Consider the following 18235-nt stretch of genomic DNA (forward strand, 5'->3'; position numbering starts at 1 on the left):
CCATTTTTTTAACTTAAAAAACGGTCATATTTTCAGCCCAAACGGCTAGATTTTAAATATGGCCGTTTGATTTTTTTTTTTTTTTTTTTTTTTTTTTTAAAATAGCCGTTGGGCCCGCCAGGCCCGCCAGGACCGGCCCAGGCCCGCCTGCCGGTCCCGGGCCAAACGGTCCCGGGCTCGTGGGCTCAACCATGGAGACCAGCCCGTGACGGGCTCAGAGGCCCACCAAGACCGGCCCACCCAGGACCGGCCCACCAGGCCCACCAGGCCCGTTAGGACCGCGGGCCCGGTCCGGTCCGGTTCAGGCCCGGCCCACCGAGCAGCATTAATCTAGAATAAGAAAAAGAGTGGCGGTCCTAAATGCCATGTAGCCTCCTGCTTATAAGTGTGGTGCACAACACACCCATAAACAAGACTCTACTAGACGGGGCTTATAGACTCCCTACGACAAAACTGCTCTAATACCACTTCTGTCACAACCCAAACCAAAGGGCCGCGATGGGCACCCGGTACCTTACTCAACCGAGTACCAACATAAAATATCTTTCTTATTATACTATCTTGAGTAAATAAGCCAGAAACCCGTCATGAGATAACAAGAATAAAACATAAGGGAATACTCAACATATGACGACCCAACATGATATACAAATTTATACATGTGACATACGGGCCTATAAGACCGACATGACCATTTGTAAACCCAACACATAGGCCAACAAGGCCATACAAGTATCCCTAAACCTGACATCTGTCTGCAAGCCTCTAAGAGTACATATAATCATAAAGGTCGGGACAGGGCCCCACCATATCAATCAATACATATCCAAAGCATACTAACTAAATAGGCAACTCCGGAGCAAGTGGAGTGCACCAACACCTCCACTGAGCTGATAGCCTACTAGGAGGAATGTCAACCTATCAATTGGGACCTGCGGGCATAAAACGCAGCGTCTCCAGGCAAAAGGGACGTCAGTACAAATAAAGTACTGAGTATGTAAGGTAGGAAAACATAAACAAGAATAGTAATATAAAGAGAGATAGAGGAGATACAACATGTAACATCTGCGTGCCTCTGTGGGCTACTGACATGAAATGCATAATACATATATATACATAAAATTTTAAAAACATACGCGTCTGTAGGCATCTTCATCATCATCATATCGTACCCGGCCTCAAAGAGGACTCGGTAAAAACGTACCCGGCCATCATAAGGCTTGGTAGAATCGTACCCGGCCACGTGAAGCTCAGTAAATCCAACTGATCAGTGGTTGCACAATAGGTGTCTTACTCGGCCTACTATAGTGCGGCTCGGTAGAGTAAAATAGATACTATATATAATGCATACTCAACTCATGGAATTACGTTCTAAACCTTTTGGAGTGACTTAAGGTCGTTGCACCTTCGATTAACATTATGGACATCATACCATCAATATGAGCTTCTATAAGATTCAAGGATCATACATACTTTCTTAGAATAACTTTATAAGGAAAGAACAACATGGGCAACCTTAGTTTCTAGGAGTAGATCTGTTATGAAATAGCGTATTCATTTCACTTTAGATCATGCCAAAAGAAAAAGGGAAGTGCCTTAACATACCTTAACCATGGTGGGTCCTTAATACCTCCCAAGCTACTCTTCAAACAACTTAACTCAATCTACCATTGCATAAGGAGATTCAAAATCAGTGTTGAATAAAGGCTAAGTCTGCAACTTAAACTTGTAGTTCGTTTATATAAATTCGGGCAGCATTTCCCCTAAAACAAGAGCCTCCTACAATGCCATATACCAACAACAATTACCAGAGAAATCCAGCAATACATAATTATCAATAACAAGACACCATAAAACAACAACAAGTCATAACTATTTTACGACGAGCGACAAACTCCAATTAGAATTCGTATACCCCATATCATCCCTTATAGACTTTTTACTTTAACTTAATAGTATCATTAACATGATAATGAAGTCGTTCATCAATAATTCCAGACTTATACCATATATCCATAACAAAGAAAATGATCCACAACTCCAATTATTCTTAATTAGCAACTTTATACACTAGTTCATGTCTAGTTCATCCATTTAACTTAACCAATGCTAAGATAACCTTAAGCGCCTGTAGGAACACAATATAATTACCTCCTACAGTGGATGCAAGTCGAAATCCATGTAATATTTAGATTACAACAGCCCAACACACCCAATCAATTCATACCAAAAATGACGACTATAGTAGTGTCCAACGCCCTGAAAATATTACAAAGAATGACTAATCCATCATTTTGCCATTAGGTGGTGTTTCTCCACACAATTTATCTTCCAAAAATTCCATTAAATAGCAAAATATACAGCCCAAAAGCTACACGAAACAACCCACAAAATAGTCCATTACAAATCAAATAACTCGAACTCATGGCTTCCGATCACCGTCCCGTGAGTTTTAACTATTATGAAATAAATTAATAAATCTTCCTTGGTGTTTAAGAGCTTGAAACCAGAAATTAGGCATTTTTATTAACTTCAAAATACCTTCCAAAACTCAAACTACAAAGAAAAAGAGAGGTGATATAGCGATACTTACGTCGCATGGATCATTTTGATGTTATCGCTACTTGATTTCGTCCCTGGGATGATAATATTATTGGAAATACTTGTGGGGAGCTTGAGGGTGAGTTTGGGGGTGCTATTTGGTCGAGGTCTCTGGAATAATGGAGAAGGAGACGAGATTGGGATGTAAATATCCCGTTTTTTCAAAAGTCAAAAATGTGCCACTTGGCACCCTCGCATAGGTCCTCCTTCAGATGCTTATATCTATCGTATGAATGAACGGTTAAAAGTGTGAAACTACATTCCAAGACCTTCAATTTGATATATAATATGCCCCCAAAAGACCATATCTAGCTCATGAAATTTATTACTCAAGAAGCTTCATTACATGGCAATCCTTAGTCGGTTTTTCCGCAACTTAAATCCGATTTTTCTCAAACTTTATACTTCATATACAAACATCATATATAGTCATATCATGGCTTTAAACTCATTTAAATCATGATTACAAGTCTCATATTCATCTTAACTTGCTTAACACTTCGGCAAACCTTTCTTATCCTTGTAGAAGGATTTCATCCTTTTTGAGCTTACATCAATTGACTCACGACGTACTTTAAGGTACAAAAACATGGGTTGTAACACTACACTACATAAAATTTCATCCAGACACTTCAACTTAATCAAAATAAGACTTTTAAACCCTTCTGACCGTTGACCGAGCTTATGTGGCACTAATATGGCTGAAGTGGACAAAATGAGTGATTTACACACACATTAGCTGCGTGAGTCGATGATTTTTCTTTATTAAAAAAAATAAAAATTAATTAATAAATAAAAAAATACTACCAGTTATTCTAGTATGAAATAAGACTCCCCCTTCGTTCTGCCCCCCTCCTCTCGTTCTCCCCCCTCCCCTCTTCTTCTTCTTCTTCTTCAGTCCCTTCCTCCTTCATTCTGACCTACCCCCCCTCGCACGCGCGCCTCTTCTCCTCGTCTTCTTCTTTAGATCCCCTCCCTTCCCCTTTTTCTTCATCTTTCTTCATCCCTTCTTTTATTAGATTTCTCCTTGGTGTGTATTTCTTCTTCCATCATATTATCTTTCCCTTCTCTGTGACTCCTCCATTTTTTTCGGTGGTTTTAGCTTTCAAATTTTTTCACAGCCCTTCCAAATTGGGGTAGAGGAATAAGTCAAAATTCAAAAGACTTAATTCTCTACTCATGTATTTTTCATGGATAGATAACTTTCTTTAAAAGAGGAGTGAAGAAAGTAGTGGTACTCATGGTGGAGAAGCCATGACGGGTGGGTTATTCTTTTAAGAAGGTTGAGTGGGTGAGTTTGAAGAAGGGAGGAAGAGTTTTCTTTAATTTTAATTTTAATTTTAATTTTTGCTTATTTTTTGTTTATGAAATTAAAATTTTGTTAAATAATATTATTTTGGCATATAATATGATGTGGATGCTAATTTGTCATCCACGTCAAACAAGTGAGCATCACACGATTCTGGAGATGTTTAAAAGTTTTGTTTTGATTAAGTTGAAGTGTCTGAATGAAATTTTATTGAGTGTAGGGACCGGGATGATAAACCGAAACAAGTACAAGTGTTTCGTAGGATATTGTGCCTTTAATTAAAGATAGAAAATAAAGATAAAGATAAATATAGATATAAAAGAGGATACGAGAAACACTCGTACTCCTATATTGAAACTAGTTACCCATAAAAAACTAAAATCAAAAGGCGAAGTAAATTTAGGCCGAGGAAGTAAAAGAAAAACAGGTCGAGTCAATTCACGGCGATGAAAGCTAAAAGCCTATTTTTAGTGTGAAATCGGAGGATTCCATCTGTTTATTTGATCATGACAAAGAAAAAGCGCCGCCACGCCCCTTATCCAGCACAACTGCCGGACGATTCTCGCCGCCGTTTTCCACAACCCGAAACCCAAACCCACGGTCAAGCCCGTAATCACCCGCCAGTCTTAATTGATGACCGGGAAGCGGCTCAGGAACGCGAGATCGAAACCCTGCTCCTCGACAACCACCGTCTCGCCTCCGCGCACGTCGCTCTTAAACAGGACCTCGACGCCGTCCAGCAGGAGCTCCGGCATCTCTCTTCCACCGCTGCAACGGTCAAAGCGGAAAGGGATGCTGAAGTGCGTGAGATTTACGAGAAGGCACGGAGAATGGAGGGCGAAGTCCATACAGTCGATGAGCTTAGCGTAGAGATGGCTAGGGTTAGGACCGATATTCAGAACCTAAATGCTGACCGCAAAGAGCTGACAGCCAAATTACAGGAGATGGAGGATGATCTCGTCAAGGTTCGTTCGGAGTTGCAGCAGTTTCCTGTAATCAAAGCGGAAATTGAGAGCATGCGCAAGGAAGTTCAACGAGGAAGGTAACCTACTACCACCTCTACACTGTATGATGTCATGTTTTTTATGACAAATGAACAGTGAACACATAATCATTCACACGGTATAGAGAAAAAGATAGATGAATTTGAACGAGGGAACAAGCATATATATCACAATTCAAGCGATATAAACGTTATTTGTATTCATTGTGATCTTTCTTTTAGTGTTTAATTTGGCGTTTCCTATACGAAAAAGATATGCCTATTTTTTTTAACTGTGGTGCTCGGGCAAGCTCCTGCTCACTATGACTTTTCCACCGGGTACATGCTACTTTCTACCGCAACAGGAGTAATTCTGCTACCTAATGTTTTTTGTCTTTTGGGATTTGAGTCCGTAGTCTCCAAGGTTTGCACCCATTTCATTAACCAATAGGCCACACCTTTGGGTGCTCTATGTGAAGAAGATATGTCTTGATGCAATATCCTAAATCATTTCACTAACATGACTTGCCCAGCTTTGGTAGCCCCATTATCATTATTTATCTGTATTTTATATAAATGCTTACAATGGGACAAACGGGTGCTATAGAAACTAAAAGATAGTTCGATAATAAAGAGATAAAAAGATGGAAATCTGGAAGATAGTAGGACACAGAAACAGATCTTAAATGAGACACACAGCTAATGTATAGTCATCTATTCATTCGCCTCTTTTGGGTTGCCTGCCATTGAGATGGCCAAGAGTGAACGGATGTTTTGTCTATATTATCAATCATATTTTCATGTTATATTACTTTTCGCATAATCTATGTTTGTGCAAACTTTTTGTGGTTTCATAGAACTATCCCCACTCTACAACTTCGCCTTTGCTTATCTGTGTGAAATGGAATAATAAGTGGGAAGAAACACAAACAATGAGAATGAATAACAAGTTTGTAGGATCTTGTTTCACATTATAGTTTCATATCTGTAATTGCGGTCGAGATATAATTATCAATGATTGTCAAATGCAAATTAAATTAGAGCTATGTTTGTACAAACTTTCTGTGGTTTCATAAAACTATCCCGACTCTACAACTTCATCTTTGGTTATGTGTGAAATGGAATAGAAAGTGGTAAGAAACACAAGCAATGAGAATGAATAACAAGTTTGTAGGATCTTGTTTCTCATTATAGTTTCATGTCTGTAATTGCGGTCGAGATATAATTATCAATGATCGTCAAATGCAAATTAAATTAGAGCTTGGGGAGGGTAGTGTGTATGCAGACCTTACCCCTACCTTGTGAGGATAACCTAAGGGCCCAACCGGGTTCGAACCGGCGACCTCTTGATTTGCAGTCAAATGCTCTACCACTGAGCTATGGACCCTTGACATATAATTATCAATGATTGTCAAATGCAAATTAAATTAGAGCTATTTGTCCTTCCTTTGGCGTGTGCTGCGTTATCTTTGGCCTAGACCGTGTGTTGTACTTGTAGTTGATTGTTTTATTTTAAAAGAGAGAACATTTCAAGTTTGTTTCACCATTATCAACGGGAACAAAACCTGCCTAAAACAAGACTTTTTTATACAAAATAGAATAGCAACACTAGATGCTAGGTTTACATCAGTAAATCAACCGGCTATCCGAAGAAGTAGTTTATCATGATAAAAAAATCTTGAGTGCTGTCTTAGTGTGTCTCAGAGACGTGAAGAGTTGCTGCATTTACAAATTTTAGAAAAGAAAAAAAAACAACAAATGCCATAGTGGTGAAATGGAAGGTTCTGCAATTAATGACGAAGTGTGGACAATCGGACATCCTTGTTTGCTGTGGATGTCATAGTTATGTCCAAATTGAAACTTGTAACCCACTCAAACTCGAAAGATATATCAATTCACCTTTTCCAATGTCATGCTTGAAGCCTACTTTAGCTCTATGTGGTTAAAGGTTCATGGCGTCGTCAGTTCCCTTGTTTATGTATGTGGTTGTCTGGTACCTGTTGTACGTGAAGGAAAAAAAAAATAAAAATAAAAATATATATATATCTCTTTATGTATACATACATACATACATATTTAGAGAGAGAGAGAGATGATAAGAACCTTTTAACAAATTTTCCACCTGAGCTGAGGGTTGACAGAGACTCTTCTTCTGAAATCCTTCCTCCGATGCATGTAAAACAAAATAAAACATAAAAGAAAGCAAGAAAAGCCAAACTTTGATTTCATTCTCAAGAAAAGAAAAACCAAATTTTGATTTGAGATGACAATTTGATGTGGCATATTGCAGCTCAAAGCCATTTTAAATTCGTCATTTGAAAAGATACTCTCCAAGTTTGTGGTGATCATGCATCACAGTCGCATTTCTACAATGTTAATGGCATTACAGTAAAAAGTGAGACATAAGTATAATAGCTATGCTGTGACATGGATCCCTTTATATTGCCATTTTGGTCATTCTCTGTCACATGTCTGCATTTGTTCCTGCATAGTTGTTTGAATTGTTTGTGTGACTACTCACAGATTTACCTTTTAAAATAGTTGTATGGTTTATCTGCCAGTTGGAATTTAATACCTTATGCTTCCATGTTTAGCTAGATGGATTTTTTTTGGAAATGGCCAAAACCGCCATGACCTTTTGGATTTGGTACAAAAATGCCATTCATCCACCTATTGAGCCAAAAATGCCCCTGCCGTTTCCTTTTGGCCCCAAAATGACCTAAAAACTAATGGACCATTAAAAACAAAACGGAAAAAGCTCAAACATGACCCTGATCTATTGGATTTGATTAAAAAGTCCCTCTATTAACCACATGTCAAATTATATGACCCACTCATCCCTAAAAATCCAACCTACCGTAAGATCCAAACCTAAATTTAATAATAAACCCCGCACTTGATCTATTTCCTTCTTTTCAAGTAAGTTTTATCTTCTTTTTTGAGAAGGTGACAATTTTGTATATATATCAACTGCACCAAGGAGGTGCATTCTTTCAAATTTACAGAAGATGGTATAGGAAGATCTTAAATCCCTACTGTACTATAGAGAGCCTAGGACATCAATAATGGATTCTGGATCTTCCATATACTTTTGTTTACATCAAAAGTGGAAAAGAACTAAACATTTCATTTTCAATTTCTGTATGGTGCTACTTCTGTCTTCAAAGCATCTTTGATTTCTCTCTGACCAAACTGTCCACCAAATGCAAGTTGGCACTATTTTTCATCTTTCTTTCTTATTGGATAAGGTGCCGTAATTGCTCCAGCATCTTAGGACGTCCATTATATCCCTAGGCATTACCCACATGATCCCCTTCAGATTAATGAAAATCCTCCATATTTGTTCTGTAATCATGCAATGCAAAAAAAGATGGCTGATTGTCTCAGCCTCTTCACCGCATAGATAGCATTTGGAGCATAGGTGGAAGCCCCTTCTGATGAGGATGTCCTGAGTCAGAACTGCTTTTCTAGCCAAGAGCCAAGTAAAGCAGGCAACTTTATATGGAATTTTGACTTTCCATATTAACTTCCAAGGCCAGCAATCAATCTGGTTATTCGAGACGTTGAATTCCTTGTATGCTGATTTGACTGAGAAAATACCTTGTCTGTTCCCTTGCCATAGAATACAGTCTTCAAAGAGTGATGTCCCCTTGAACTGATCTAGTGTTTTGTAAAATTCTGTTATCCTAGTTATCTCCCAGTCATTGAGTAGTCTTCTGTAGCTAAGGTTCCAACCATGGATAGACCATACTTCACCCACAGTTGCTTCTTGTTGCTGGTTCAGGATGTAGATGTCAGGAATAGCTACTTAAGTGAATTTTGGCCAAGCCAGTTGTCTTCCCAGAATGAAGTTTTCAAACCATTACCTATTCTGAAGTGGGCCTTGCTTCTGAATTTTGGCCATAAGTTTCTAATGGACTTCCAGAGGCTTACTCCATAAGGACCACTAACATGTTTGGCTGCCCAGTTGCCTTCTACTCCATATTTCCCTTTGATTACTTCCTTCCAAAGTGAATTTTCATTGGAACCATATCTCCAGAACCATTTCATCATCAAGCTGTGATTTTGTACTCTCAAATTCCTGATTCCTAGTCCTCCTTTCTTCTTGCTGACTAATAGAGCATCCCATTTGACTAGATGAATTTTGTTGTTGTTGCCTTGCCACAGAAATTTCCTTTTCATTGCATCTATTCTTTTCACCACATTGACAAGAATAGGGAATAGAGACATCATGTAAGTAGGTAAGGCATCCAACACACTATTAATCAAGATTAGTCTTCCTCCCAAGGACAAGTATTGACTTTTCCAGTTAGCCAGTTTCTTTTCACACTTCTCCAATACATCATTCCAAATCCCTTTAGACTTGCTCTTAGCTCCTAGAGGCATGCCCAAATATATAGTCGGTAGTTCCCCTATCTTTCCTCCAAGAATGTTAGCCAGGTTTTGGAGTCCATTTACCTTATTAACGGGATGTAAATTGCTTTTGCTCCAGTTAATGTGCAACCCAGAAATAGCTTCAAATAGAATGAATATCACCCTCATCATCTTCAGTTGTTCTCTGTCAGCATCACAGAACACCAGTGTGTCATCGGCATATTGAAGGTGTGTGATTTCCAGGTTGTTGGCTGCCCTGTGAGATACCTTAAAACCCTTGACCCAATTGTTGATTTGAGCAGTTTTCAATATGTCATTAAGGCCTTCCATGGCTATGATAAAAAGGAAGGGGGAGAGAGGATCTCCCTGCCTTAGCCCTCTCTGTGATGGAAAGAAGCCAACTGGACATTTACCAGGATAGAAAATCTTACTGTGCTTGTGCAAAACTTGATCCAGTTGACCCATCTGTCTCCAAAACCCATCTTCACTAAGAGCCCAAGTAAGAAGTTCCAATTCAAATGATCAAAGGCCTTCTGAATGTCAAGTTTGCATAATATCCCTGGTTTCTTACTTTGTATCCTTGCATCTATACACTCTTTGGCAATGAGAATGGCGTCCATAATCTCTCCCTTTGATAAAGGCCATTTGTTGAGTGTCTACCAATTTGTGCACAACTTTCTTGAGTCTCTCAGTAAGTAGTTTTGAAATTATTTTATAAATGCTACTTATAAGGGAGATAGGTGTGAAATCTTTCAATTCTTTGGCACCCTTCTTCTTTGGGATCAAAGCTACGTAGGTTGCATTGAAGCTTTTCTCAAAGATTCCTCTATCATAGAAGTTCTGTACAAGAACTATTACATCTATGCTGACCACCTCCCAGCAATAGGCGAAAAAAGCCATGGAGTAGCCATCAGGTCCAGGGGCTTTGTCCCAAGCACATGCTTGGACCCTATTCCATATCTCTTGAGCTTCAAATAGACTCTGCAACATTTGGTTTTCTTCGGCTGTGATTGTGGGACACACTTTGAGGTTGCCTTGCGGCCTCTATTCTTCTGTTTCTGCATACAAGCTTTTATAGTATGTGACAATCTCTCTTTTGATGTCAATTGGGTTCCTCATAGGTTGGCCTTCTACTTCTAGAAAATCAATGTTGTTTTGTCTTCTATGTGCATTGGCTGTTCTATGAAAGAACTTTGTGTTCCTATCCCCATGTTTCAACCATGTTGCCCTGGATCTCTATCTCCATGCCACCTCTTCGTGTCTAGCAATTTCCTCAAACTCCATAGACAAGGTAGCTTTGGTAAGTATTCCATCCTTATTCAGGTCTCTTTGATCTTGAATCTCATCTAGCTCAGACAATTGAGATAGTATGTTGAGTTTCTGCTTGCTCCAATTTCTGAGTTTATCTTTCAAGGCTTTCAACTTGAAAGCCAAGATGTAGTCCAGCCTTCCTTCACAAGTAAATGAGTGCCACTAGTTTTTGATCATGTCTTTGAATCCCTCTGTCTGCAACCACCAATTTTCAAATTTGAAATAGGATTTAGTTGATTCCCAGTTCCCACATTGAAGCAACAATGGGGTGTGATCAGAAGTCACTCTATGAAGAGTTGACTGTTTTATGTTTGTAAAACCATCATCCCAGTCTTCAGAGATCAGAAATCTGTCAAGTCTGGCTGCAGAGTTGTGTCTATCTCCTTTTCTCCAAGTGAATCTGCCTCCTAACAGTTTTAAGTCCACTAAACCCATGTCTCCAATGAATTCAGAGAAATCAGTCATTGCTCTAGTGAATCTGTTGCAATTTTTCTTTTCGGAGGGAAATCTAACTGGATTAAAATTTCCACATACAATCCAGGGGCCATTGAATAATCCCCTAGCTGTGCCAACTTCCCATCAAACCTCTTCTCTTTCTTCTCTATCGTTTGGAGCATAAACACTAGTTAAATGCCAGGTGAAATCCTGGGTTTTCCAGTGAATTTACATGAAATAGAGTACGATCCCAAGCTATTTATTTCACCATCCCAAATCCTACTGTCCCACATAAGCAGAATGCCTCCTCTGGTTCCGCTGGCTTCTAGCTGTGCAAATTTCCCCCATCTGTTTGCCCATAGATCTTTAACATTTCTTGTGATATCACCTTCCAATTTGGATTCTTGAAAGCAATACACATCAGCTTTCCAGGTATTGATACAACTCTTGATCTTTTCCCTCTTCCTTGGCCTGTTGAGCCCTCTTACATTTCATGGTATGACGTTGACTTTCATTGATCTTTGATGATAAGGTAACCTCCCCTGCTTCTGGTGCCATTGCTTTGAAAATTGCTCCCTATATCCAGACTTTTAAGCTCTTTGAAACCCTTAGTTTTTGGAGTTGTTGCCGCCACCAATTCTGCTTCTCCCTTGTTTGCTTGCCTCTTGTGATCAATCTTCATGAATAGCTGCAGAGCCTCCTTCTCACAGCCTTGAAAATCTAATCCAAATTCTTTGCTTAGCTTGACGATGTTTTGGTGAATCCAGATTGGAGTGTCGAAATCTGGGTCCTTCTCATCTTCTCTGCTTTGCATATTCAGTGGTTCTGCCTCTTCAATTGTCCAATTTGCATCTTCACTTGCTTCAATAATCTGCATGTTGTTAGTTGCTTGCAGTTCTGTTGAGGAATTTTCTATCTCCTTGGTGACAGACATGGTATCTTCTGCGTTGCTTGGGTTAAATTGGGCTTCTGTGCTTCTCTCTTCTTCAGATGTTGTGTTTGTGTCCTCCAAGTTTGGCTTTATTTCGTGGGTTGTAGCATGCAGGATAAGTGAAGAAAATGGAGAGATTGCGTCTATTTCTACAGATAGTGGTTCGGGTCTGAGATATGTAGAAATATCTTTTAACAGCTTGGCCTCCAGAAGACTTTGGGCCAAAGGATCTGGGCCCAAAGGTTTTTTAAAATTTTCCTTAGGGCTTGTATTTAAAGGGTCACTTAAGAGTCTTGACTTCTCACGTGACAGCACACACGAGTCTTTTAAAACTATAGACGTAGGTTGTACTTCCTTAGAACAGCCCACGTTCCCTGTCCCATCACTGAGATCTTGAGCCTCTCCCCATGCTGCCATAGATTGCTTTGTTATCTGCTGGTTAAAGACCTCCATGTTGCCACTGCCGGAGCTGAATCTTACCGGTGCTTCACACCATATTTGAATTGTAAAGATGATCCCTTCGCTCTCCACATCAACCACCTTTGGGACTAAATCTCCGTTCCCTTTCACCTTCAGTCTCTCCCATTTGAGGTGATTTCTGAGTTCTGTCTCTTTTTCAGTTTGAACCCAACCTCCACAATAATTGCCGACTTCTTTGAACACTTTCTGGGACCATAGGTGTAGAGGGAGTCCAACTAGTCTGATCCAAACCTGATCAAGGCCCTGGGTTTTTGAGATAGAGCTTGCTATTGGTGACCACCATTGAAGAGAAAATTTGTGCCAGTGCCAGACCCCTTTGAGGACGTGTTCTGCAGTTTTCTTCGACGAGAATTCAAAAAGGAAACGATTTTGACCCATCTCATAGATGTTGACTTCGTGTGCCTGCTTCCATGTGCTGCTAGCCCATCGACAAATATCTAAGAGAGTGGGAATGTCAGAGATTTCCACTGAAAGGCAACCTACCACACTCCTGGAGAGGAGTTCGTTTTGGGAATAGTTGGGTTCACCTGAGATGCTGAACAAAGGCCTCATTCATTTCTCTAGTAGTCCATTTATTTCTCCTGATTGTTTCTGAGTAGGTAAGATGATCTTCTGTATTTCTGGATGTAAATATAACTGCCTTCTGGGCCTTGCATTTAATGAAATTTGAGATCTTAACTGCAATGTCTGTCCAACCTGTATTAAATGCCATTTCTGGGTAAATAATTGTTGATCTTCTTTTGTTTTTAGCCTTCCCTTGCAAGCTAATGATACTAATATATCGTCCATGCTTGTTGTAGTTCCTCGAGCAAAAGAATTCTGTAAAGTGGTCTTGAAACTTCCATCTTCTAACTGGGTTTCCCTTCACTTTTGATGCCTTCACTAATGGCATAGCATAGCCACTCCATCGTCTTTTGACTGAAAAATGTTCTTCTGATCAAGTTGTGCCCTCGCTCTGTCCAATTATACCAAGTCTTTGCTCTTGATTCATCCCTTGCAATGTCATAAGATTTAAAACCCACCCTAAAATAGATTGTGTTATCATCCATCATAACTGAAAGGAAGTGTCTGCTATAGTAGCCGGAAAAACTTTCGGGAACAAATGGCCGGATAAAAACTTCCCGTCGCTAGAGAAAAGTAAAGGTGATCGGAATCTAGAACTGCCAAGATGGGTTGGGTCGGAATAGGGTGCTGAAGATGCTGTCCTGAAGAAAAAAGTTGAAAAGATGCCCGGAGCAGTCTCACGTGCCGGCGCGTGGTGGAGTGCTCGCCGGCGCTTGGCGGCGCGTGGGAGATCTGATGGCGGAGCTGTCTGCAGGGGTTGACTCGCGTCAGTAGTGGCTCTCCGATGATGTTTGTATGAACTCAAAATTCCAAGTTCTCAGGCTCCTCGGGGAGTGTGCCTGAGAGCAAAGTTAAAGGCAGACCAATCAACTTTTCGCAGCAGCCAAAGATAGCTTTTATCTTCTTCTTATATTTCTTATTATGAAAATTATGATTATAATGTCCGAGGAACTCCTGAACCACTAAAATTCACTAGACTGACTCACCTATGGTTCCAAAATTGCAACAATTTTATTCCAAAATAAGAGAACTCAAATTCAATTGTACTACAGAAACCAAATTTGATGCTAAGAACTAGGAAATTCACTGAAGCGCGTAGATAGTCAATGTAAAAAGTTAATATGTACTGTGCACGGAAAACAACACAACCAAATAGTACAACAAGCCAAGAAACCCAATTTAAAATCAATACAAAATATAAAGAGATGAAATGATAATGATAACTACAAGAAACTCACATAATACACATTCCAGTTGTCTACAGAGAACAAGAGAAACAATATAAATAACAAGTAAGTTTAGAAAAGAAAAGTAAATGAACAAACCCCACAAGACTAATATTTTTGGGTGGAAAAGATAAGTAGCCGAAAAATTCTTCTGGCAATTCTAGAATTAGAGAAGAGGAATCTCAGCTACCGGGTGTTAAACATCAAATAACCAAGAAAATAACTATTTCGAACTTACTTTTTTCCAAGGAGAAGATAAAACTCATTGGAAAGAAGTAAAGAGATTGGATGTGGAGTTTTATTATTAAATTCAGGTTTTGGTCTTTTAGGTAGGTTGGATATTAAGAGATGGGTGGGTCATATAATTTGATATGTGGTTAACGGAGGGCATTTTTTACCAAATTCAATAGATTAGGGGAAGTTTGGGTCTTTTCTGGTTTTGTTTTAAATTGTCCCTTAGTTTTTAGGGCATTTTGGGGCCAAAAGATAACAACAAGGTCATTTTGGCTCAATAGATGGATGGAGGACATTTTAATACCACATTCAATAGGTCTGGGGCAGTTTTGGCCTTTTTCCATTTTTTATTTGTGATCTACTTTAGCTGGATGGACCAAGGTAATGAAAGAAGTTCAAGTGTTTCCCCTTTGTTGGCTTATTGGTCTTACATATCTTCTCGGGCTCTCATACTCTTGTTGATATTTGAACTTTTAATTTTTCTGCTGTCAAAATGAACAGAGCTGCTATTGACTATGAAAAAAAGATGCATGCCAGTAACCTTGAATATAATCAAGCTATGGAGAAGCATAAGATTACTGTGACTGCTGAAATTGAAAGCCTACATGCTGAGCTTGCAAATGCAGAGAAGAGGGCAAGAGCAGCAGCCGCAGCTGCTGCAGCAGCTGCTCCAAGTAATTCACACCATCAGTTTGCTGCAGCGAATCCAAGTAAGTCAAACCACCAGTTTCACCTGGTGGAAAACAAACCCACCAGTTTCCACCTGCTGTAGAGCTTATCATTATTATCTACTTCATAGTACACTCAGCTAATTAAGATAGAATTTTGGATTTATCCTTCCAGGTTTTACGTATTCTGCCAATTATGGAAATCCTGAAACAGGTTATGGAGGGACTTTGTACCCTGCTCCTTATGCTGTACATCAGGTTTGTAATTGCATATGTATTACATTTTCAAATGGTTATACGTTCTCTTGACTTTTGGTTTTTATAATTTCTGTAACAATTTAGCATAAAGAAATTAAAAAAAAATTCTATCAGGGTGGCAAATGAGATGGAATGTTACATGTGATGATCTCTTAAGTATTTGTTGTTTGCATATTGTTGATCGATCCTTCTTGTCCTTTAATGTTTCAAACAGTTTAAATTCATGTTGTCATGCAAACTTCCTCTTTGTCCTTTGCCTGGCAGTGAGCTAAATTAGCATAGGCAGAATAAGTGAATTTCCCTTCTTGTTCACTTTTAAACTCTATGCTTTTTCCATCTGGATTCAATGATATCCTCCTTCCTCTCTCATTTTTCATTTTTTATTTTATTCTATTGGGCTGTCAAGATATGATAGGCTAGCTTATATGCTTCCTGGTAGATGAAAGCGGAAGTCAAGATGGCGATGCTGGGGATGATTCTGGGGGAATGCTAGGAAACTTTTCCAAGTTCTAATACAAGAATGCACTTTGGAAAAAAAAAAACAATTTCTTTTATCATCAAAAAGCAAAGCGCAAGGATTCTTTATATATTGCTCCTATATAGTATTGTTTGCCTTTTATTTTTTTCCGCTTCTTGTCCTTTTTCTTCATATCACTAGTTTGCATCAGGAAGTTAGATCATCCTTTATCTAGAAAAACTCAGTTAATTAGATCATCATAAAAGATTTTACGTGAGGAAAGTTTTCATGATTCTTATTGACTCGTGATAGTTGCTTTGAGAAAAATAAAAAATAAAAAAGAAATCATTGCCTGTTCTCATCATATCCTGTGGACTTCCATGTTTATAATGATATCATGCTTACCTTTCGCACTCAGGAGAAGCGAAAATTGGTAGAGAATTTCCTAATTTAAGGCTACTAGATGTGGGTTGGGATCCCATCCAGTAAAGTTTGCTCCAGTATTCTGCAATATGGTGCTAATTTTTTGACACGTGTCCTCCTAACTAATCAATGGACAAGATCTCTTTAATTAAAAAACTAGTTTAACCATGGTTAGATTTCTCTTCTGCTTGAAACAGAGATTTGTTATCTCTGTTGCTCTTCTTCTGCTTGCCCTACTTTAATCGCCAGAAACCCTTTCAGGACATCGTTCTTCGCATGTGTTGTGTTTAGATGTTACTAGAATGAAGTTTGAATACCTGAGGCTGTCAAGGATGTGCTGTTTTTTGTATGAATGCTTTGTAAATATTACTTGGTAAATAGAATTCTTTTAATTACCCAAAAATAAAAGGCTAAGTTAATTGCACACCTTCCAAATCGTCTTTTTTTGGAATCTAGAAGGATAATTATATTACTTAAATAATTTTAATTTGGAAGCAAATTGTTGTGGGATTATATTGGGTGGTTGTTGTTGTTGTTGTTGTTGGAAGCAAATTCTTATTATAGATGCACTCTCCTGTGTTGCCAATAGAATTGTCTAATAACATGTCTTTCATTCTTATTTCCGAGTCGACTCTCCATGGAACCACATTTAGCAATTGATTTCATTGGAGACTCTACAATCTACATTTTGATCTGCACCACCTTTGAGGAAGACATTTCTGATTTTAGTTGATGTTGATTTTCTATTTATAATTCTGTTAAACAAATACTAATTGTAAAAACCAACAAAGGAAAAAAAGAAGTTTCTTTCTTCGATGAGAGGGCCACAGAAAAAGGAAGAAGGCGAAGGATTTACAAGGATGGGTTGTTTGAAAAGGGTTAAAAACGTGAGAAAGGAGAAACAGAACCATGGTAAACCTAGTTTTTTAGTTAAAGAGATCTTGTCCATTAATTAGTGAAGAGGAAACATGTCAAAAAATTAGCACCCTATTGATAAATACTCTAGCAGACTTTACTGGATGGGATCTTAATCCACTAGATGGAACTATTATTTAGTTGGTTCCACCTTTTTGATCCAAGGCACTTCCCTTGCTAACCTACAAAGAGGACAAAGTGGCACATGGAAGTTGCCATGTAATTGCAACTTAAGCTTTGCGAAAACTTTAAATGAGCTATAATACCACTGTCCTATTTGTAATAACCCTGTAATGTTTCAGGTTCAAGTCAGTGCTGATGCAACCAAATATGGTCAAGGAGCCATGTCTTATGGTTCACACGGTCCTTATGACATGACGCAACCCTATGTACATCAGTAGTTTGTGATTGGAAACTGAAAAGCATCTGCTGGATCACAAGCAAAGGTAAATGTGTCAATTTTGTTGGATTTCACGACCATCAATGGTGAAAGCCTCAAGAGTGGATTTGGCGAAGCACAGGTCAAATGACTCTAGGTGGGTGAACGCTAAACAGGTTGAAAGTTAATTGTGTTGATGAAAAAGCAGTATCCCTTGATTGCAGGCACAGAATGCAGACAATTAGAGTTGTGATTCATACTGCAAATCGGTTCGCCCTATTCTAGCTTAGTGAACTAGCCAACTCTGGGTTCTAAAACCTACTTAGTCCTCCAAGATAATTTCATTATTATGATCTCTGGGGAGACCTGGATAGCAAATTTAGAATTAACCGACACCTGTAAAGCATGTTCATCAAATTTTCTTTTTGCAAGATTCAGTTTTAGTGGTGAATGCCACTTTGTGTCACCGCTGATGATGACAGGACCAGTGAAAATAAGTTTGACGATTGGAGACAGAAACATGTAAGTAGGGGTGTTCATGGTCCGGTTTGGATCGATTTTTCCTTAAAAGGAAATCAAATCAAATAAGTCGGTTTTTCAAATATTAGAACCAAATCAAACCAATTAAGGCAATTTTTTATCGCTTCGGTTTATATCGTGTTTTGTTGGTTGGTTATTTATCGATTTT

At 38.8% G+C, this 18235-nt stretch overlaps 1 protein-coding gene and 1 non-coding gene across 3 annotated transcripts; one reads left to right on the forward strand and one right to left on the reverse strand.

Annotated features, from left to right (window-relative positions):
* The first annotated feature begins 4261 nt into the window (after positions 1–4261).
* Positions 4262–17998, forward strand: LOC107763171 (protein FLX-like 1). 2 transcript variants are annotated; one of them, XM_075222901.1, is made up of 4 exons: positions 4262–4952; positions 14949–15157; positions 15291–15373; positions 17471–17998. In XM_075222901.1, exons 1-4 carry the CDS (start codon positions 4417–4419, stop codon positions 17567–17569), a joined length of 927 nt encoding a protein of 308 aa, XP_075079002.1. In that variant the 5' UTR covers positions 4262–4416; the 3' UTR covers positions 17570–17998. The 2 variants fall into 2 exon arrangements, with proteins under 2 accessions (XP_075079002.1, XP_075079003.1); XM_075222902.1 differs by lacking the exon at positions 17471–17998 and adding an exon at positions 15780–15982.
* Positions 6208–6279, reverse strand: TRNAC-GCA (transfer RNA cysteine (anticodon GCA)). Its single transcript has one exon. It is a non-coding gene; the product is annotated as a tRNA-Cys (tRNA).
* Positions 17999–18235: the final 237 nt, after the last annotated feature.

Source organism: Nicotiana tabacum, chromosome 10, assembly GCF_000715075.1.
Source record: "Nicotiana tabacum cultivar K326 chromosome 10, ASM71507v2, whole genome shotgun sequence".
Lineage (NCBI taxonomy): Eukaryota > Viridiplantae > Streptophyta > Magnoliopsida > Solanales > Solanaceae > Nicotiana > Nicotiana tabacum.